The sequence below is a fragment of the Oncorhynchus clarkii genome, chromosome 6, assembly GCF_045791955.1.
Source record: "Oncorhynchus clarkii lewisi isolate Uvic-CL-2024 chromosome 6, UVic_Ocla_1.0, whole genome shotgun sequence".
Lineage (NCBI taxonomy): Eukaryota > Metazoa > Chordata > Actinopteri > Salmoniformes > Salmonidae > Oncorhynchus > Oncorhynchus clarkii.
Genome location: NC_092152.1, coordinates 23876691 through 23900263, shown reverse-complemented (window position 1 = coordinate 23900263; position 23573 = coordinate 23876691). Strand labels below are relative to the sequence as shown.

Here is a 23573-nt window from a genome sequence, read left to right as displayed (position 1 = left end):
GCGCTCAAAAGAAGACCCGTTTCAAGAACCTAGGCGTAGTTAATGCACAGCATATTGATTCCGTTTCTATTTCATTTTTTTTATTTCACCTTTATTTCACCAGGTAAGCTAGTTGAGAACAAGTTTTCATTTACAACTGCGACCTCGCCAAGAATAAAGCAAAGCAGTTCGACACATACAACAACACAGAGTTACACATGGAATAAACAAACATACAGTCAATAATACAGTAGAAAAAGTATATATACAGTGTGTGCAAATTAGGTAAGATAAGGGAGGTAAGGCAATAAATAGGCCATGGTGGCAAGTAATTACAATATACCAATTAAACACTGGAGTGATTGATGTGCAGAAGATGAATGTACAAGTAGAGATACTGGGGTGCAAAGGAGCAAGATAAATATATATATACAGTATGGGGATGAGGTAGTTGGATGGGCTATTTACAGATGGGCGTGCAGTGATCTGTGAGCTGGTGCAGGTGTATTGATCTGTAAGCTGCTCTGACAGCTGGTGCTTAAAGCTAGTGAGGGAGATATGAGTCTCCAGCTTCAGTGATTTTTGCAGTTCGTTCCAGTCATTGGCAGCAGAGAACTGGAAGGAAAGGCGGCCAAAGGAGGAATTGGCTTTGGGAGTGACTAGTGAGAGCGCGTGCTGCTGGAGCGCGTGCTGCTATGGTGACCAGTGAGCTGAGATAAGGCGGGGCTTTACCTAGCAGAGACTTGTATATGACCTGGAGCCAGTGGGTTTGGCGACGAGTATGAAGCGAGGACCAGCCAACGAGAGCGTGCAGGTCGCAATGGTGGGTAGTATATGGGGCTTTGGTGACAAAACGGATGGCACTGTGATAGACTGCATCCACTTTGTTGAGTAGAGTGTTGGAGGCTATTTGTAAATGACATCGCCGAAGTCGAGCATCGGTAGGATGGGGGTATGTTTACGAGGGTATGTTTGGCAGCATGAGTGAAGGAGGCTTTGTTGCGAAATAGGAAGCCGATTCTAGATGTAATTTTGGATTGGAGATGCTTAATGTGAGTCTGGAAGGCGAGTTTACAGTCTAACCAGACACCTAGGTATTTGTAGTTGTCCACATATTCTAAGTCAGAACCGTCCACAGTAGTGATGCTGGACGGGCAGGCAGGTGCAGGCAGCGATCGGTTGAAGAGCATGCATTTAGTTTTACTTGCATTTAAGAGCGGTTGGAGGCCACAGAAGGAGAGTTGTATGGCATTGAAGCTCGTTTGGAGGTTTGTTAGCACCGTTTCCAAAGAAGGGCCAGAAGTATACAGAAAGGTGTCGTCTGCGTAGAGGGGGATCAGAGAATCACCAGCAGCGAGAGTGACATCATTAATATATACAGAGACGATAGTCGGCCCGAGAATTGAACACTGTGGCACCCCCATAGAGACTGCCAGAGGTCCAGACAACAGGCCCTCCGATTTGACACACTGAACTCTATTTCAGAAAAGTAGTTGGTGAACCAGGCGAGGCAGTCATTAGAGAAACCAAGGCTGTTTATTCTGCTGATAAGAATGTGGTGATTGACAGAGTCAAAAGCCTTGGCCAGGTTGATGAATACGGCTGCACAGTAATGTCTCTTATCGATGGCGGTTATGATATCGTTTAGGACCTTGAGCGTGGCTGAGGTGTACCCATGACCAGCTCTGAAACCAGAATGCACAGCGGAGAAGGTACGGTGTTAATCTGCTAAATTGTAATTACCTCGCTACTATGGCCTATTTATTGCCTAGCTCTTCACGTTATTTGCACACACTGTATATAGACTTAATTTTTTTCTATTGTGTTATTGACTGTACGCTTGTTTATTCCATGTGTAACTTTGTGTTGTTGTTTGTGTCGCACTGCTTTGCTTTATCTTGGCCAGGTCGCAGTTGTAAATTAGAACTTGTTCTCAACTAGCCTTCCTGGTTAAATAAAGGTGAAATAAAATAAATCAGAAACGGTGGTATTCGAAATGGTCAGTAATCTGTTTGTTAACTTGGCTTTCGAAGACCTTAGAAAGGCAGGGTAGGATAGATATAGGTCTGTAGCAGTTTGAGTCTAGAGCGTCACCCCCTTTGAAGAGGGGGATGATCGCGGCAGCTTTCCAATCTTTGGGAATCTCAGAAGATACGAAAGAGAGGTTGAACAGGCTGGTAATAGGGGTTGCAACAATTTCGGCAGATCATTTTACAAAGAGAGGGTCCAGATTGTCTGGCCCGGCTGATTTGTAGTTGTCCAGATTTTGCAGCTCTTTCAGAACATCAGCTATCTGGATATGCTTGCACCCATTACGGATGCAGGCAATGAGGCAGTGATCGCTGAGATCTTGGTTGAAAACAGCAGAGGTGTATTCGGAGGGCAAGTTGGTCAGGATGATATCTATGAGGGTGCCCGTGTTTACGGATTTGGGGATGTACCTGGTAGGTTCATTGATAATTTGTGTGAGATTGAGGGCATCAAGCTTAGATTGCAAGCGAGCGGCAACAGCAAGCGGCAACAGTGAGACTTGTTTCTGGAAAGGTGGATTTTTTAAAGTAGAAGCTGAAATTGTTTGGGCACAGACCTGGATAGTAAGACAGAGCTCTATGAGCTCAGCGGTGGTGACCCGTCATTCAGGGCAGAGCCCCACCTGTCTTGAGCCCCACCTGTTTTGCATGCCATTTTTGCATGAATACATCACATATCAGTTTGCAAACAATGTAAAAAAAAAAACACAACAACATTGAGTTAATAAAACCGAATACAAACATGGTCTCTTTTTTGTTTTCTTGAGTAAGGCAGCTCTAAAATGCAGGTGTTTCAGCTTTGCTCAGTGCTTTCTGTGGTGGTGGGGCAGCCAGTTGAAAACTGTAAGGGTTGGTAATGTACTCTAGGTGCCTAATGATTGGCTCAGTGTTCTGTTACTCATGGGGACTCTATGTCACTACACGATCTACGGAGAGAGCTCGAAAATTCAAAACTGCTTGGGTGCTCACATAGAGTTACATTAGACGTGCCCATCCAAGGAGGCTCAAGGTCATTGGCCACAGATAAAATCATGTCAAATCACATACTGTAGCTTTGATTAGACTGATTACGTCAACACCATACATACAAACAATCATCATCATGAATCAAGTCAACAATCTACTGGCAAATCATTTTCAATCCTTGTCATATGAAGAGAAATTATAGATAAAACATATCAGTGCTCATTGGCCATTGGACATAAACATTACACAACAAGTTGGAAATCACAAATTCAACAATGAGTGGTTTGGAAAAATCAGTGGCTATCTGCAAGCGTTGCAAAGCAATCACTAGCCTGCTATTCAGTAGAGAGGGTGTGTGGTCCAAGTCTGGGTTGAAGGGTCTCTTTTCCAAGCTTAAAATGATAAACATTCACATGCAACACCATGATCCAGAAAAGGTTGACTACATTGGCCATGCTGTCAATCCAGCATGACTTTTGCCGCGTTCAAAACAACTGGAAATTCGGAACTGGGAAATCTTAGACTTCAGTGAGTTCAAGACAACTGGGAACTCTGCAAAAAAAACGAGCTCCGACTGGGAAAACATGTTTTGAACGGTCATCCAACTTGGAATTCCAAGTCGGGAACTCTGACCTCTTTCTAGAGCTCCGACCTGAAGATCATTATTCAGCGTGTTTTTTTTTTCAGAGTTCCCAGTTGTCTTGAAAGCACTATATATCCAGAGAATGTCAAACTTTGATGACAAAGTTTGATTACATAATTTGCCCACAAGAAGAACCGCCACGCAAATTCCTGTTTAAGTGAACACAACACAACAAGGTGAGTCCAAAAATGTACTGTATGCTGCTGCATAAATGATGTAATATACCAGGGAGATATGTATACTGTAGCTAAGAAAGTAACACTAAGTGTATGCTGTGTAGTAAGTTGTTAGTAGGCCATGTGCCTCATCCTAATAATTTGGTCCCTTTCCCCCTCATAACTTAGCCTACTGTTCTGACTTGGTGGTGGACATGTAGCCTATAGCCTGTTTTAGAGAAATGTAATCATAAAATATTGTAAGAGCTTTCATTGTCTGCTTATATGCCCCTTGTATTTAACCTACAGTTCTGACTTGGTGTACAGGGAGAATAATGTAAGAACGGACCATCTTCTGAATTTTGTCACTCTACATATCAAAAGTGCTGAACAAATATTTATATTGACCAAGTCCGTCCTAGCTCGCTCAATAACGTCTAAATCAAAATTACGGATTGCCTCTTATCTGCTTGTTGTCCCCTTACGCCATAATATGTATCTCAATTTTCAGTAGAAACCACATTTGTTTAAGCAAGTCAGCCATATCATCTATGTTTTTTTAAAGCAGTAAATGAGGCTGAATAAACTGTTTTGCTGCCAGATAAGGCTCCGCTGAAAGCCAGGCGTAGCAGTGGTAAGGTGTTGGGACTCTAAGGTTGGGACAGCTTTGTGTAGGCCCTAACAGTTTGTGGGCACCGTTTTGACCGTTATAGTTCAATTAATGCATTGTTTAGTGTTGTGTTGTGTAGTGGCTTTGCTGGCATGCATCCCACAATTTGTGTTTGTTTGTCCAACCAAGATTTACATGCTAAAATAGCCAACGCAAACAACCATCCATGTGATTGCTGTAAAAGGTTGTATGGAAATACGGTTCAGTGTCACAGTAAATTAAGGTTGTAAAGTTATAGACACATTTACAATAGGTGTGCAATAATAAATGCTGTGTACTCTGCTGCCCTGCAGATGTAAACCTTTCTAAATTGAAATTGAGAAGGGTGTGTCGTAACTTCGTGCAGCGTGCAATGCCACAAGAGGGCTCTGATTGGTTATGCGCGCCACGAGTCTGGTGTCTACTGTGCAACACAGCACAAACCTAAACAACAGCGTAAAGGGACAGGCAGGGAATGACAAGAAGAGCATCCACCGCCTGACCAAGCTGGCACACGTAGACCATCAGAGATCAAAACATAAACAGAGCATTCGTCTGTCCTCGTAAATGTGTCATGCGCGCAACAGACAGTCATTAAATATCCGGTAAATCAGGAATATTGTTCTGTTGCTCTCTGTATTGGAGGTTGTCGTCTGACAACGACAATACAGACTACAGATAATATATGGGCTATTGAACTGAGTAATATTTATATTTCTAGATATTAATGTAGTGCAATTATGCAATTGTAAAATAGGCTACTGTTGATATAAATACTGAAATATGGGTTCTAGATTAAGCAGACAGAGTAGTCTGGACAATGAGAATTTTACGAAAAGGGGTCGCAAGCATCTTGACAGCACAGGAGAAAGCGACAGAGGTGGAAGTCGAGGCAGCGGCGACTTTCTTTTTACAATGATTCTGAAATCAGACAAACTGCCGGGGATGCTGCGAAGGTCCAACCACAGTCCCTACGTGAGGCGAGTGGCATGGATCCGAGACATACAAAAGCTGCTCCGTGATCGCAGGATAGATCAGGCAACCGACGTGCTCAAACTATTGAGGAAGGTAAGGACACACTACAGTATCTACATAAATTTAATTGGAATATTGCACACGAATCAAGCATGATTGCGCACAGTAGGCTGACGTCGCCTGCATCGATCTGCTGTCATGACAAATAGCTGTCATCACTAGTGTGCGCTGCTGATCATCATCATGTGTTTGGTCAATCCCATCCTAACAATTTTGATTTTAATATTTCAAACAGATACATTGCCCCATATGTAGCGAGCATAATTTAGACTGTCGTGGATGAGTCAGAATATTACACATTTTGTAGGCGCGCTACATTATTTCACCTCCATTTTAAGTACCTGCCAACAGAGTGCCACAGGTGTTCCTCCTATTGACCCGTTATGGAAGGAGGTGTTTGTAAACTATTAGGCCCGCCCACCACTCTCACTGTCAACTCTGGCATCTGGTAATGTCCTTGGCACAACTATAAACCATAGTATGCAGGTGCTGCTGCTATTTCAAATAACTATCACAGTTACTATTCACAATATGATATACATAGCATATTGCACAGATTTGTCTGAGTGCATGCCCTTTTTCAGATTTTCTAATAATAGCAGAAACAGGATGCCATACCAGTTTAGAGTGACTCTGCCATATATAGAGTGAATCTGGCATATATTCTCATGAATATGCAATGCTAAGTGCAACAGCAGTGGTATCACATGGGACTGTGTCTACTGTCTGTAGAATTATTTTTTTATTAACAAAATGTCCCTATTTCTCTACATTATCTTATGCCATTCCACACATGTAATGATAATGTAATATGCTTAGTATTGACATTTGTAGGAAAACCTGATTTTTACCAATTGAATTAAATCCTATTTTGTTTGTGTTTTGTCCTTAAATGTCTGATAATAAGGTTAGTTCATTTGCCACTGCATCTTGCTGCCAGACCATTCTCTGTAATGGACCCCGGCAGTTATAGCAGGAGAATGAACAGTCTATGGTTCCAGAAATACAGAAAATCACATCATTTACATATGGATCAATCCAAGTTCTGCCTCAGCTATACAGGATATATTTATATGTAAATTCACATAGCTCAAATATAGAAGGTAGCATTGACATAGTATTTGTATACATTTAATTGGACTATCGAATTGGTAATGATTGCTACACAACATGCTTAGTCATGGTTAGTAGCACACTAAGATACAGGAATGCATGATGGCTTGAAAATTCCCAAGCAGAAACCATTGTGTCAAGTTTGGATTTTGCTCTATTTATTCGCAATCTACGCATCATGTTTCTAAGGAATGATCAAGATTTCAAAACATGTTATCAGCTGAAAATAGTCATTTCTATAACAATACCGAGGGCATGACAATAAGACTGTTGATGCGCTGTAACAGTATCTGTGATAGACCTGTTTTTTTAAGCTCAAGCGTAAGCCCCTCTCTCTATCAGACGTTGTCCAATCTGTAGTTAATTACGCTGAGGACTTGACAGAGGAGAGCGTAGAAGATCCTTAATCAAGGCACAGAGATAACCCAGGGGGCCAAAACGGAATGACAGCCACATCACAGGGGACCCTGTTTTGATTGAATACGCCTCACATTATCAGCATTCAGGCTGTTGCAAATGGAGACAGGTCTCAAAAATTACATTCTGGTTTGTAACTTAATTAAAAGAGGTGATCCATCATCCACTGTAGAGTTAACGGGCGTGCTATGGATAGGTTAGAGGTACTGTAACAACTGAATGAACATGTACGTCTATAGGCAACTGAGTTCATCATGTTGCATGTGCAGTAAAGTGGTAAAGTCTATTCTTCACAACATCCCATTTAAAAAGACTCCTCGTTGCTTCAGACCTGGTGTGGTTACTTCTGTATTGATCATGCTTTAATGCCTCTGAGATGATCAGATGTGGGCCACAAGGACAAACAAAACAGAAGGGAATTATTTTTAGACCTGTCTTCTCGAATAAAGAGAAGGAGAATCTCGCTCGTTTTGTGTCTCGATTGTGTTTACTGTTGCTCTTGTTAAAAGGGAAGTCTGCCGGCTTCACACTCAAACTGTCCTTTGCAATCAAGGCCTTTTGTTGTGTGCGTGTGTGTGTGTGTGTCCATCCTCCCTGTCTCTCATATCTCGCTGAATGTGCACGTCCATCTCTACCCCTCACATACGCAGGCTAATTAGGCCTTTGTAGAACTGAGGCTCATGACAGCTATCTTATTCAGCCTGTGAAAATTGTTCTTTTCTGTTCCATTTCTTCTCTCCTTACTTAATTCTTAATTCACGTCTTAAAAGGTGTATGCACATCTTTTAATCCAGTTGGCTCTGATTTGTAGCTTGTCGTAACCAGCATTCTCACTCATATGCCTTTAACTTTACCTGTCATGTAGCAACTCTTTCGTGTCAGTCTACCCTAAAAAAAAATTGCCTGCACCATTCATGGATAAGTTGTTTTTAGACTAATGTTTAGAATGTATTGCCCAATGGCAGGCCTAAACAAAAGGCTTCATTAAACATCAAAAGAAGAAGCAAATGCTCATCCATCATTGAATGTTTATTGAACTCTCATATACTGCAGGATTTATCATAAGGACACCAGTTAGTGCTAAAGTTAGAGATACAGGGTGTGCAATACTGTGGTACGCTAAAGCTCTTTGCAACTCCAAATCACTGAGGTGTGGGTGGATATCCCAAAAGAAATGCTTCTGCCTGGAGCAAGGCACATTAAGCACATTACAGTATTCAGGTAGAGCTCTCTTCAGATGAAAGCCTTCGCCCCCTTAAATTCATATTTTTTAACAAAAACAAAAAAATGTGGTTATCTGTGTCCAATCTACAGTAGCATCAACATTATTATCTCTGGGAAGTTTCAATGTAACGGCTTTCTTCTTCCACTTCTGAGGAGGAGTAGTAGGAAGGATCGAAGGACCAAAATGCAGCGTAGTATGTATCCATAATGTAATTTAATGAGAATGAATACAGAATACAAAAAGAACAAGAGAAACAAAATGAAAACCGAAACAGTCCCGAATGGTGCAAACACTGAAACGGAAAATAATCACCCACAAAACACAGGTGGGAAAAGGCTACCTAAGTATGATTCTCAATCAGAGACAACGAACAACACCTGCCTCTGATTGAGAAGCATACCAGGCCAAACACAAAACCCAACATAGAAAAACGAACATAGACAATCCACCCAACTCACGCCCTGACCATACTAAAACAAAGACATAACAAAATAACTAAGGTCAGAACGTGACAGCTCAGGACAGACAGGAGACTCTGGCAGCGCTGGACAGGAGGGAGACTCTGGCAGCGCTGGAAAGACGGGAACACCTGGAGGAAGGAGATGGAGAGACAGCCTGTGAGTGGGGCTGCCACCGGAGTCCTGGTGCGTGAGGAGGCACCGGATAGACCGGACCGTGGAGGCGCACTGGAGGTCTCGAGCACCGAGCCTGCACAACCCTACCTGGCTGGATACTCCCCGTCGCCAGGCCAGTGCGGCGAGGTGGAACAGACCGCACTGGGCTGTGCTGGCGAACCGGGGACACTGTGCGTAGGGCTGGTGCCATGTACCCCGGCCCAAGGAGACGCACTGGAGACCAGATGCCCTGAGCCGGCTTCATGGCACCTGGCTCAATGCCCACTCTAGCCCGGCCGATACGAGGTGCTGCAATGTAAAGCACCGGGCTATGCCTGCGCACCGGGGGCACCGTGCGCCTCACGGCATAACACGGTGCCTGCCCGGTCCACCTCTCTCCACGGTAAGCACGGGGTGTTGGCTCAGGTCTCCTACCTGACTTAGCCACACTCCCCGTATGCCTCCCCCCAAGACATTTTTGGGGCTGCCTCTCGTCCCAGCCGCGCTGCCGTGCTGCCTCCTCATACCACCGCCGCTCAGCTTTCGCTGCCTCCAGCTCTGCCTTGGGGCGGCGATATTCCCCAACCTGTGCCCAGGGTCCTTTTCCGTCCAGAATCTCCTCCCATGAGAATCTCCCTCCTCCCTCCTCTCCTCCTCCCGACACCTGCCTCTGATTGAGAACCATACCAGGCCAAACGCAAAACCCAACATAGAAAAACGAACATAGACAACCCACCCAACTCACGCCCTGACCATACTAAAACAAAGACATAAGAACTAAGGTCAGAACATGACACTCAATACCCACTTTATACCATATATTGTTTAATGTCATTAAAGCAGATGCGTCGATTTGATCATATTTCATTTCACAATATAGCCTACTGTCTGTGATAATGCTGCTGTCTTTACACAATTAATTGTTTTCATGAAATACAAAAAGCGAAATACAAAAAGGCTCTTTGAGTTATACTGTCTCTTCTTGTCTGATTTGGCAGGATCTGGGCTTGGAAGGCACATCCCTCAATGACATCTTATATAAGAACGCTGCTTTTCTCAACCTGGTGGACCCCATCTCCCATGAGTTGTTGCTCAGCCTGGCTCGTGAGATGCAGTGTCCCAAGAAGGTAAGCTCTCCACAACACTCATCTCATGGCGTATTGTCTGCTTGGCTTGGAATCAAGCTCCCAGAAATCAAGACGTCAAGAGAACGAGTCATTAATAGAATGAAATGATGTTACAATACAATCATTATGGGGGAAGGTCTTCCACATTGTCTTGCAACTGCTTCTCCTCGTGGTTTGGCTTCACATTGATTGGTCCTTTAATAATGTCTGTGTGCTATTACCATACAGACCAACTGGATGTTGTTTACATAAAAATATTGATAAAGCAATGATAGAATAATCTCTCAGTTATGCAACATTTACACATGATGGCAAATGATGTTGAAATGGGATGGAGATGCCGAAAGTAACCGACTTTACATAACAGACAATGAATAGAAATAGCATCTTTATTTCCTCACCGTCCTTCCTGTTTTCCACACTGTTGCACACAGCCTTTGATTACTTTTACTTTGCTCCATCAAGGCACCTAAATTGTGTTTTGCTCAGGAACAGCTCAAGGCAACAGTCTTAATATAGCATTCAATAACAGAACCCTGTTCCAGTTGTTTTGAACGGTCTAGAATGACAGAGATTAACAACGGTTTAAGAATAAGGGAACACTGAGCTGAAAACGTCCTTTCATGATCTAAAGCTGTATTTCAATCAATAATGCTCTGGTAGAATGTTTCTCAAAGATGTAGCAGTTACATAATGTACTGTTTTTTGCTTATACTTGCTGTGTTTTGTTTATACTTTATGTGTTTTGTTTATACTTGCTGTGTTTTGTTTATACTTGCTGTGTTTTGTTTATACTTCATGTGGTCTCAAAGAGTGACAACCATATTTGGAACTAAACTAAAAACAGGCTATTCTTTTGTTGTTGTACTTGACTTTTCATTCTGTGTTTTGGGTGATTTATCTACCCCCAGAAGGATGCTGACACCATCAAGTCGTCAGATAAGATTTGCAGACAGCTGATCTACCACCTGACCCCTCACTCCAAGTGGCTCAGACAGAGCATGTCCAGACGGAAGTCCCAGGCCTGGTAAGCCCCTCCGTCTTGCCATAAGTCTTTTACACATTGAGCCACTGCTCCATGAACCCTGACTCCCCAAACTGCCCAAATCTTAACACCGCCATTTGAAATGGTGCCAGTGCCACACCCAGACCTCTGACCACCACCCTAGACATCATCTAAGTGGGTTTTGAGTGGGTTTGGTTGACATTCACTAGGGCTGGGACACAGCGGCCTCTGGACTGGCAGGGCAGGACCATAGATGCAACTAGAAGTGTCAGTCATTCCTCTGTGTGGTGCTGCTGTCACCACAGCAATGAATTGTGCAATGGTTTCAGTCCTCTTTGACTCAGAACAGGCTGTCTCCATACAGACTACAAAAGTGGTCAGTTTGGTTGGGAGGAAATAGAAGGGTTGTATAAAAATAAAATCCATTGGCACCTTAGATGAAAACAGGTTATTTATATCAACCAGTTTTCTTGTCATCATACTGCATTAATGTGCAAATAATTCATATGGAAATAGGTGGCAAATGAATTGACAAGTTCTTCTGTATCTAGGTATTTAGTAATTCTATACACGAAAAAAAGCAGGAAATGACTACACTTGTTCCAGCAATTGCTAATTTTACATTTTTACAGATGGATTGACAGTGGAAACAATCAATTTTCTAAATGAATAGAAAATAAGCAGAAGAGAACACGATCTGATGAGTTGTTCTCATTGTGCTTCAGTCTGAGGTAACAGGATGAAAAGACAGAGAATAATGAGTAAGTATCAAAATGATAGTAACATGAGGATCAAGTGAAACAAGACATTCCAATAGATTCCAATATCTCCTTGTCTTGCTGCTCAACTAATGTACAGTTAAACTCAAGCAAGGCTTTTATGCACCTACAGACATTGATGTCCCCCTGATTTAGGAGAGACATTAGATTATGTTGAGACTGACTCACTGACAGAATCTTAGAGTGTGAGAGGACGTGTTCCCATGTGGAACTTGTAGATGAGGTGGTTATTTTCACTGATTCATTCAGCTGTCTCCATAAAACCTGCAGAGAGCGACTGTCTCACACAGTCTGAGGCAAACAGCAGGACAAACATTAGTCATCACCTCCCATTGCTTGTTATGTTCCGCTCTAGGGAAACTACACTCACCCGTATTCAACACTCAAATGGCACTTTCTAAGGCACTTTCAAAGTTAGTTGAGTTGTAGAAAATCACAAAATAAAGGGTTTCTGCTAAAATATTCTTGAACCTACATGTTACCTGTCAAGCTCCTTTTACTTGAGTAGAACTTTTTACATTTCTCACTACTATACCAGACTGAAATTCTTCCTTGCTGATTCAACTGTTTTTAACTAGGCAAGTCAATTAAGAACAAATTCTTATTTTCAATGACGGCTTCAGAACAGGGGCAGAACGACAGATTTTTACTTTGTCAGCTTGGGGATTTGAACTTGCAACCTTTCGGTTACTAGTCCAACGCTCTAACCACTAGGCTACCCTGCCGCCCTGTGATAGGAGTTACTGCACAAGCAGTCACAAATCGAATGCTATGCAATTCACACAGATAGGCAGCTATACCACCCTGCTAAACAAATGCATAATAACTACCAACTATAAAGTCTCATCACAATACATTTAACTGCTATAGCTACATCCACAGATCTTTCATGGCATATTCTGTTTAAAACAAGGTTTTTCTCTCCTGGCTAATTTGCAAATTCCTCTTCATAGGTCTAGACATACTCTTTATTTATCATATATGCATAGTCACTTTATCTATACATTAATGTACTGTACATACTACCTCAATTGGCCCAACCAACCAGTGTTCCCGCACATTGGCTAACCAGGCTATCTGCATTGTGTCCCACCACCCTCCAACCCCTCTTTTATGCTACTGCTACTCTCTGTTCATCATATATGCATAGTCACTTTAACCATATCTACATGAACATACTACCTCAATCAGCCTGACTAACTGGTTTCTGTATGTAGCCTAGCTACTTTTATTGCCTCTCTACTGTATATAGCCTCGCTACTGTTTTTCACTGTCTTTTTACTGTTGTTTTTATTTCTTTACTTACCTATTGTTCACCTAATACCTTTTTGCACTATTGGTTAGAGCCTGTAAGTAAGCATTTCACTGTAATACCTGTTGTATTCGGCGCATGAGACAAATAAACTTTGATTTGATTTGATTTATTTGTATACTACTGTATATGAGATTAATGAGGATACAGGTTTAGTATATCTGAGGCACATCATAACATGGCGGGTCAATCCACAGGGCCCCGGTACACACAGGAGACAGCTGAGGATTATGACAGTTGGAAACCTTGCATGGCCACTTCCTCTCTGTCTGTCTGTCACATGTTGAAACGTCAGACCTGCAGCAGACACCTAGGGTGAAGAGGGGGCAATAAGGAGCGGTAACCTGACTGATCAGTCTGACTCGACATGACATTCTGCTCCTGTCCCACAGTGTTTCTGTGGCTGTGAAGGGAACTTTTAAATGTTAGTCATTTAGCAGATGTTCTTATCCAGAGTGACTTACAGTTAGTGCATTCAAGATAGCTAGGTGGGACAACCACATATCTCAGTCATAATAAGTACCTTTTTCCTCAATAAAGTAGCTATCAGCAAAGTCAGTGCTAGTAGGGGGAAAATACAGGTGCAAGTGTTAGTTAACGAAAGGCAAGTTGTTTTGGGGGGAGGACGGGGTGTGTGTGTGGGGGGGGGGGGGGTGGTGCTGTAGGATTATTTAAGATACTCTTTGAAGATGTAGGGTTTCAGATGTTTTTGGAAAATGGGTAGGGACTCTACTGTCCTAGAATTAGGGGGAGCTCGTACAGCAGAGTCCAGGCTGAGCAGGAGTTGCCCTCTCGTAGGGTGGGAGAGCCCAAAGACCAGAGGTGGTAGAACAGAGTACTCGGGTTGGGGTGTAGGGTTTGAGCAGCGCCTAAAGGTAGGGAGGGGCAGTTCCTTTTGCTTCTCATAGACAAGTACCATGGTCTTGTAGTGGATGTGAACTTTGACTGGAAGCCAGTGGAGTGTGCAGAGGAGCAGGGTTACATGGGAGAACTTGGAAAGGTTGAACACCAGGCGGGGAGCCCAGCCAACAGTGTCTTGCAGTAGTCCAGACAGGAGATGAACAGATGAATAATAGAGAGTGGTGCTTTAAACATTAATGACTTTGCAAAAACAAAATTATGTGAGCTGTGCAGTAGCCCAAGGGAGATATGTGGAGAAAATGGTCTCCTTGAAGAAATTATTCTCAACTATAGTGTATAGCAGGAATACTTTTTCAGCGCAATCTGTCTCTGTAGGGGCTCTTCATTTTGACAGTCAATATATTTAGCAGATTAACATGCCCAGGTAATTAAAAACAGTACTTTTGTGTTTTTTCAACAATGAGCCTTCTAATTTACAGTGACCCTCAGACCTTCATAAGAAATTTCTCTGGATTTAATGGCCACAATATTGATTCCTTTTAAAAGGCCATAAATGAGAGAGAGAGACACTCTTTATTCAGGGACTGAGACGTTTATTTTCTTGTTCCCAGAGCACAGAAATGATGTGTATGAGGAGCAGGGAATGCGCAGATGAAGTTTATGTTGCTCATCATCACACATTGCTTCCACAGTACATCATATATACACTATACTGTGCAGTATAAAGCCTGGTGTGAATAAATGTCAATACGTTATAGCATCTCTCTATATGAAAAATGCCCTTTTTCAACATTTTGTTAAGGATCGGACCCTTTTATTCATTTTTGCCTAAAATCTAACTGTCTGTAGCTCAGGACCTGAAGCAAGGATATGCATATTCTTGATACCATTTGAAAGGAACTGCTTTGAAGTTTTTGGAAATGTGAAATTAATGTAGGAGAATATAACACATTAGATCTGGTAAGAGATATTCCATCATCTTTGAAATGCAAGTGAAAGGCCATAATGTATTTTTCCAGCACGGGTGCAATTTAGATTTCGGCCACTAGATGGCAGCAGTGTATGTGCAAAGTTTTACGCTTCGAATACACCGACAGCGTAGTTGCATTTTGGTACACCAGAATTACATTCATTTCCAATGAAACGCTGTGTTTGCCTTGCAGCATTGCGTTGCAGAGGTGTGGTGTGTACGTTCGATGTGGTCCACACGTTGGATTTAGATGGCTTGACAGAATTGGTAGCAGAAAGTGAAACATTTTTCTGTTGGTGTGTTCGAAGCGTTAGACTGATTCAATGAACCATTGCGTTTCTGTTCAAAATGTTGTATCAAGACTGCCCAAATGTGCCTAATTGGTTTATTAATACATTTTCAAGTTCATAACTGTGCATTCTCCTCAAACAATAGCATGGTATTATTTCACTGTAATAGCTACTGTAAATTGGACAGTGCAATTAGATTAAGAAGAATTTAAGCTTTCTGCCCATATCAGATATGTCTATATCCTGGGAAATGTTCTTGTTACTTACAACCTCATGCTAATCACATTAGCCTATGTTAGCTCAACCATTCCGTGGGGGGACACCGATCCTGTAGGCTTTGATGATTTGAATCAGGTGTCTAGTGCTAGGGCAAAAACGAAAATGTGCACCCCTTTGGATCCCCAGGACCAGGATTGAGTACCACTGCTGTCGAGGTTTTAAATTACAGCCTTAATCTAAAATGGATTAAATTTAAAAAATTAAAATAATAACATTTTAAAAAAATCCTTATCAATCCACTCACAATACCCCATAATGACAAAGCAAAAACAGCTTTTTTGAAATGTTTGCAAATGTATTAAAAATAAAAAACATAAATACTTTATTTACATAAGTATTCAGGCCCTTTGCTATGAGACTCGAAATTGAGATGTTTCTACAACTTGATTGGAGTCCACCTGTGGTAAATTCAATTGATTGGACATGATTTGGAAAGGCACACCCTGTCTATATAAGGTCCCACAGTTGACAGTGCATGTCAGAGCAAAACAACAAGCTATGAGGTCAAAGGAATTGTCTGTAGAGCTCAGAGACAGGAATATATCGAGACACAGATCTGGGGAAGGGTACCAAAACATTTTTGCAGAATTGACGGTCCCCAAGAACACAGTGGCCTCTATCATTCTTAAATGGAAGAAGTTTGGAACCACCAAGACTCTACCTAGAGCTGGCCGCCTGGCCAAACTGAGCAATCGGGGGAGAAGGGCCTTGGTCAGGGAGGTGACCAAGAACCCAATGGTCACTCTGACAGAGCTCCATGGTGTTGGCAGCATCATTCTTTGGGGATGTTTTGCAGCGGCAGGGACTGAGAGACTAGTCAGGATCGAGGGAAAGATGAACAGAGCAAAGTACAGAGAGATACTTGATAAAAAAACTGCTCCAAAGTGCTCAGAACCTCAGACTGGGGGGTGAAGGTTCACCTTCCAACAGGACAACGACCCTAAGCTCACAGCCAAGACAACGCAGGAGTGGCTTCGGGACAATGTCCTTGAGTGGCCCAGGCAGAGCCCGGACTTGAACCCGATCTAAAATTTCTGGAGAGACCTGAAAATAGCTGTGCAGTGATGCTCCCCATCCAACCTGACAGAGCTTGAGAGGATCTGCAGAGAAGAATGGGAGAAACTCCCCAAATACAGGTGGGCCAAGCTTGTAGCATCATACCCAAGAAGGCTCGAGCCTGTAATCACTGCCAAAGGTGCTTCAGCAAAGTACTGAGTAAAGGGTCTGAATACTTATGTAAATATGATATTTCCATATTTTTTAAATGTTTTATACATTTGCAAAATGTTCAAAAAAACGTTTTGTTGCTTTATGATTATGGGGTATTGTGTGTAGATTGATGAGGGGAGAAAACAATGTAATACATTTAGTATAAGGCTGTAACGCAACAAAATGTGGAAAAAGTCAAGGGGTCTGAATAATTTCTGAATGCAGTGTACAATTGTATTGTGATTATATGAAGCAGAACAGTGCATTAGATCAATGGGCTCTCTTCCTTATTGCTCAGAATGAGCCATTGCCATGCTATTCCAATTCCTGAAAGTCAGCACTAAAGCAACATCAATGTGCAATGCCTTTAATACAAATCTAAGCGTCTGTGGACACCAAGATCACACAAATGTCATCTTTCAAAGGGCATGAGGATTTTTCTCTGATAGGCTCATGATGTGAGGTCATGCACTGAAACAGATATCCAGCCTTAAGGTTTTGCTTCTCAGTCACATGTTGAATGTTTTCAATTTCCACATCACATCAAATGGAAAACACACCTGCCTTTCACAGAGAAGTTGTTCTGTCCACTGAAGCAACACAACTTACATGCTGACCAGACCGGACACATTGCTTGCGCGAACGTTGCAAAATAAATTTACACATACATGTTATTCAATCATTGCACACACACACTGCTCGCGAGCGTCTGCGTGGCCAGGCGCTGAAATAGAATCTGGGTCTATTTGTGATGCTCAACACGCTGCAAGTCCGTCCTCTCCCATCTTCTCATTGGTTTTTAGTAGCATACACTACCATTCAAAAGTTTAGGGTCACTTAGAAATGTCCTTGTTTTTGAAAGAAAAGCAACATTTTTGTCCATTAAAATAAAATAAAATTGATCAGTACAGTGTAGACTTTGTTACTGTTGTAAATGACTATTGTAGCCTGAAACGGCAGATTGTTTTATGGAATATCTACATAGGCGTACAGAGGCCCATTATCAGCAACCATCACTCTTGTGTTCCAATGGCACATTGTGTTAGCTAATCCAAGTTTATCATTTTAAAAGGCAAATTGATCATTAGAAAACCCTTTTTCAATTATGTTAGCACAGCTGAAAACTGTTGTGCTAATTATAGAAGCACTAAAACTGGCCTTCTTTAGACAAGGTGAGTATCTGGAGCGTCAGCATTTGTGGATTCGATTACAGGCTCAAAATGGCCAGAAACAAAGAACTTTCTTCTGAAACTCGTCAGCCTATTCTTGTTCTGAGAAATGAAGACTGGGGTCACTTAGAAGTTGATTGCCAACCACCATATAAAGTCCAAAGAAGAAAAGCCATATGAAGTCCAAAGAAGCCTGAAGGAAGGAGAGATGAGGAGAAACAAATTTGGTTTACCATTTCATCTGTGGATTAATTGTCAGAGTAGAGGACCTTGTGCATTTCAGGTAAAATAACAACCCAATGTTGTCATGTGTGCTCCCTCTCCGGCCTCTAGGTCACCAGGCTGCTCGTTCTAGCGCACACCTGTCACCATCATTACGCGCATCAGCACCTGATCTCCATCACCTCCTTGATTACCTGCCCTATATATGTCACTCTTGTTGGTTCCTTCCCCAGGCATCATTGTTTCTGTGTCATGTCTGTGCATTGTTCGTGTTTTCTTGTTTTGTATTATGTTATGTTAATTTATTAAAACACTCACTCTCTGAACTTGCTTCCCGACTCTCAGCGCACATCGTTACGGAATGCCGCCTCACCAAAGGGAAGCATCAGGTAGTGTTTCTTGTTGTTGTTTTTGTTTTGGAGGTGATGACAGGTCCGGGTGTCAGAACCGAAGCTACCTGGGAGGCCTCAGCCGGTTTGTCGGATTCCCATGCCTCAGTGGGTTTGATGGGTTCCCCTGCCTCAGCTGGCTCGATGGGTTTCCATACCTCAGCAGGATCAACATGCTCCCATGCCTCAGCTGGCTTGACAGGCTCCCATGCCTCAGCTGGCTCGACAGGCTCCCATGCTTCAGCGGGCTCGATAGGCTCCCATGCTTCAGCGGGCTCGATAGGCTCACATGCTTCAGCGGGCTCGATAGGCTCCCATGCTTCAGCGGGCTCGATAGGCTCCCATGCTTCAGCGGGCTCGATAGGCTCCCATGCCTCAGCGGGCTCGATAGGCTCCCATGCCTCAGCGGGCTCGATAGGCTCCCATGCTTCAGCGGGCTCGATAGGCTCCCATGCTTCAGCGGGCTCGATAGGCTCCCATGCTTCAGCGGGCTCGATAGGCTCCCATGCTTCAGCTGGGTGAACAGGTTCCCTTGCCTCGACCGAGGCAACCGGGAGGTCTCACCCGGCTCATCAGGCTCTCACGCCTCAGCCAGTTTGTCAGGTTTCTGCACTTCAGTGGAGGCGACCGGTCTGCTCCTGATCCCCGGGATCGTCCCTGTAGTTGGCGTCCTGTGGCTGGAGCCAAATGCACCAGGTAGGGGTACTGTCACGTATGCTCTCTCTCCGGCGCTCTAGGTCACCATCATCCCACACCTCAGCTGGATCGACAGGTTCCCGCGCCTTAGCAGAGGTGACCGGTCCGCTCCCGATCCCCGGTATCGTCATCTTGGTCAGTGTCCTGAGGCTGGAGCCACGTGTCGGGGAGGGTGTACTGTCATGTGTGCTCCCTCTCCGGCCTCTAGGTCACCAGGTTGCTCGTTCTGGCGCACACCTGTCACCATCATTACGCGCATCAGCGCATTATGACACTCACCTGATCTCCATCACCTCCTTGATTACCTGCCCTATATATGTCACTCTTGTTGGTTCCTTCCCCAGGCGTCATTGTTTCTGTTTCTGTGTCATGTCTGTGCATTGTTTGTGTTTTCTTGTTTTGTATTATGTTATGTTTATTTATTAAAACACTCACTCCCTGAACTTGCTTCCTGAATCTCAGCGCGCTCGTTAACAATGTTTATATACCAGGACAAATTAGATAGCTAGCTAAATTGCCATAAATGTTTAATGCTTTTTGACATGTCCCCAAATTAATATAATTGGTTCAGAGTTTGTTTTTATATTTCAACCTGCTTGTCCTGATCGCTTCTGGTGTGGGTGGACAAAATCAACGTGCGCGCGATAGTGGATGCACGCGCTTGTCTGGTTTGGTCAGCATGTTACGCTATCAAATGCATTTTCTACGCTGGTAAAATCTGTTAATTCCATGTTTTCTCTTTGATGGCTTAAAGTGTTAAATATTTTTATCAATCAAATATTTCTGCCACCCTCTCATGTTGCCACAATCTGCCGTTTGTCTGTCTAGATATTTTATTGTTTCAGTCATTAAAACAGGTTGGTTTGGCTTTCAAATGAAGTGTCATATAATCAGATGGTGAGTGTTTTTGGCTCTTGGTAATAAGGAAGTCAATGCTTTTCATTCTCTGAATGAGGAGCTTGGATGTTTCGGATGTTTTGGCCCATCACTGTGTACACTGCTAAATCCTCATGCTGCAGAATCTATATCAGCCTTCCGCTCCAAGCGTGCCCAAACCCCCTCCTTTACACATCACAGGAAACACAATATGACACAAGGGCAATGTTCCCTGCTTACACACTTAGATGATACAGTTAAGACCAAAAATGTCAGTACTCAGCCCCTCTATTTCCCTCATTCATTAAAAAAAGGTGCTATCTAAAACCTAAAAGGGTTCTTCGGCTGTCCCCGTAGGAGAACCCTTTGAACAACCCTTTTTGGTTCCAGGTAGAGCCCTTTGAGTTCCATGTAGAACCATTTCCACAGAGGCTTACACCTGGAACCAAAAATGGTTATCCTATGGGGACAGCCAAAGAACCCTTTTGGAACCATTTTTTCTAAGAGTGTAAGCTCTGAGATATCTTAACTGAGTGTTTGTACTTTCATATCCAAGAATGTCTCAAATAATGGTCAATATCCAACACTTTTTTTCTTTACAGTCTCAAGACAACCCTGCAGAGAAAAGTATCCACTGACACAGTTGACTTGTCTGGCATACCTCTCTCCAGTCGAGATGTTCGCCATGTGGCCTTCTACCTTCAGAACAGTGGGGATGCAGTGGTGGCTGTGGATATCAGCTTCACTGAGCTCCAAGATGAGAACCTCCGTGTCCTGCTACCGGTCCTGGGGTCTCTGCCCAAACTCAACACCCTGGCCCTCAACGGCAACCGGCTGACCCTGGCTATAGTCAAAGACTTGACTGAGATCCTGAAAGACCCAAAGAAGTTCTCCAGCCTGGCTTGGATTGATCTGGGCAACAACTTTGACATTTTCACCATGCCCCAGCCCCTGTTAGTGGCCCTGCGACGCCGCTGCAGCCTGAAGAGCAGCTTGCCCACCATCTATGAGTACACAGAGGGCCAACCCTACTGCTACCACATGGAGACCTCCATTGAGGAACCCAGCCACTACGAGGAGGAGGAGGAGGCAGGGGAAGAGGAGGGGGAGGAAGATGAAGACGAGCTGGAGCCATGGGCTATAGGGGGGAAAAAGATTTCAAAGGACTTCACACTACACTACTGTGAGAGGTGATGAGTTGAAGTCCCCCTGGCTCGGTTCAGCTGTGTTTGAAAGGCCTTCCCACAGCTTCAAGTTCCTACCTTTCCCATGTTGCCCTTTACACCATGAGCCCAGTCACCCATTGTGGCACGAGGGATGTTTAGCACCACACATTCCAGAGACCATCGTTCCAACACAGCCACCAAATAATCTCTCACCATCTATGAGTTAACCCACACAAGACCACTGCAGTAACTGATTATGTTGGTGACTTACTGTGTTGGTGGATGGTGCTCCTGGGAACGAGGTGCGGTTTCATTGGAGGTGGGCTAGAAGAATTTAGGAAAAGGTGCTCTCTCTCTCGCCCTCTTAAAGTAGCAGCTGTGGAGCAAATCCCAAGGACTTCGGATCAGACGGCTTGACGGAGGAGCGGCATAACGCTGGTGGTCTAATGAGCTGCTGTTGGTTTGGAAGCAGTAGGTCCCAACCAGGTTCTCTACCAGGACTGTCACTGAGACTATCCCTGGCAGGCAGGGCCTAGCTCCACATTGTGTGTTCTCTGTTAATCTCTCAACAAAGGCTATGAAACAAGTTCAACAGACTATACAGCCGACGAACCGTCACGTGATTCTGGCAAAACTGCTAAGTCAAGACTTTTTGCTCTCCCCCCCTTTCGAAATGTCCACTTGTGAATACCTACGTAGATGTAAATGATGACACATAACAGAGCTCTGTTGTGTTTCCACAGGCTATTTTAGTGCACTGCTGGTGAATAAAGCCATCTTAGAAGACAACAGGTAGAACTCAACAATAGACTGATTGTTTGCTGTTGCCAAATCTCTGAGATTCACCACTGTATTTTGGTGTTTTAGTCATTATCATTTTAGAACACATGTGGGATGAATGACAGTGCAGACAAGCCCCAAGGGTGGACTCATTCATCTCTTTGTAGTGAGGAACGTACCAAATGGAATCACATACTGACACCCTTTGTACTAATATGTCGTTATTAACATTTATTTGTGCGTTTGTTTATATGTGTGTTTGTTTATTGTGGGAGAAACATGACTGTTACATATCAGTTGTAGGCTATTACCAGGACTGATAATCAGCGGGGTGGGCTGAGTGTAGTGCTGGATAGTGGTGGTCTATGAAATAGCACATAATAGGTCAGTTGGGTTTACCAACTGCAGCTGAGCTCCATGCTGTATTGCACTTTAAGAAATGTGAGAAATGGATTTGACTTCAGATCCATTTCATTCTCTCATTGATGCATGAAGCTGTTTTTACCAATTCATCCTAATATCAATATTGATTTTTCACAATGATATTTCAGAAGCTTAACCACACTGACACCATAATATACATAAAGGTCATTCAGCAAACTGCTATTAACAATAATTGAATAACTGGATGTAATATACTGGTATCATCTGATTGAATATGTGTGAGGGTGTTTAATGTGTGTTTGCTGTTGTATAATGTCTGATTACTGTTGTAACTGTTTGTATTATTTATTGTAGTTATTTCATTGTGAAAATGAGCACTCTAACCTCTGCCGGAACAATTAGGGGACACACAAGGGCAAGGTATTAATTAACTAATGAAATACCGCTAGCAACAAATGTTCCCCATTTCACTGACATTAAATGTACACTGAAATGTAGCACAGGAAATCACTTTTCATGTACAATATGTGTATGTTTAAAAAATATCAAAGGTGTTGTAATGGTTTTATGGGACTATGGTAGGAAAATATTTTGCTCACACTGTATACGTTAGCATTGTGTGTCATTGTTATACTATTTGTCAACTCTGGGTCATTGTATCTGTATGTGGTGCCATACTTAGAATGACATTTTACTGCCAATAAAAACAGTGACTCTAAGCAACTGTTTGCAGGATGAAGTGTAACAGAAAGAGAAGAGTAAGATTGGCATAAGGGTCACAAGAGCCCGAGTTAAGTTTAATTTCTATGTTAAAGTCATGATTGAGTGTTTGAGTGGGGGTGCAGGTGATTTAATAATGACACCGCTAGCAACAAATGTGATGAGTTAATTGTTTGTCTCTTTGGGTTGTTTTGACTCGTCTGCCGCTGTCATTGGCACAAACAGCAGGAGGAAGTGTAGCAGTGTCTGTAAACAACAAAGCGGCTATGCAGACTTGAGAGGTGATTGATGTGGGTGGCTAGGCTAGAGTTTTTGGGGTTGGGGGGGTACTGTGTGTCTGTGTGCCAGTGGAGTGGTTTGTCTGCGTTGTTGCATCCCATTAGTAAAAACCTTAAGCTCCCATCATGCACCAGGGCAACACAGGGGCAGGGATAGGGTGGCAGTCACAAGGTCTTGTCCCTGGTCCTCTCCTCCCCGGCCTTTTGTTCCTGCCGCCACAGATGGTAATGTGG

General features: G+C 43.2%; 1 protein-coding gene across 2 annotated transcripts; it reads left to right on the top strand.

The window, feature by feature from the left end:
- The first annotated feature begins 4875 nt into the window (after positions 1-4875).
- Positions 4876-23095, top strand: LOC139411987 (leucine-rich repeat-containing protein 75B-like). Of its 2 annotated transcripts, none has more exons than XM_071158756.1 (4): positions 4876-5490; positions 9825-9953; positions 10865-10980; positions 20614-23095. In XM_071158756.1, exons 1-4 carry the CDS (start codon positions 5206-5208, stop codon positions 21203-21205), a joined length of 1122 nt encoding a protein of 373 aa, XP_071014857.1. In that variant the 5' UTR covers positions 4876-5205; the 3' UTR covers positions 21206-23095. The 2 variants fall into 2 exon arrangements, with proteins under 2 accessions (XP_071014857.1, XP_071014856.1); XM_071158755.1 differs by having other exon boundaries at positions 4924-5490; positions 10868-10980; positions 20614-21205.
- The last annotated feature ends 478 nt before the right edge of the window (positions 23096-23573 follow it).

What these genes read in the sequence shown, in the direction of transcription:
- LOC139411987 (XM_071158756.1), top strand. Translation starts at nt 5,206, where the DNA reads ATGGGTTCTAGATTAAGCAGACAGAGTAGTCTGGACAATGAGAATTTT. An exon ending in TGCTCAAACTATTGAGGAAG is followed by an intron (nt 5,491 to 9,824) that starts GTAAGGACACAC and finishes CTGATTTGGCAG; the next exon opens with GATCTGGGCTTGGAAGGCAC. An exon ending in AGATGCAGTGTCCCAAGAAG is followed by an intron (nt 9,954 to 10,864) that starts GTAAGCTCTCCA and finishes ATCTACCCCCAG; the next exon opens with AAGGATGCTGACACCATCAA.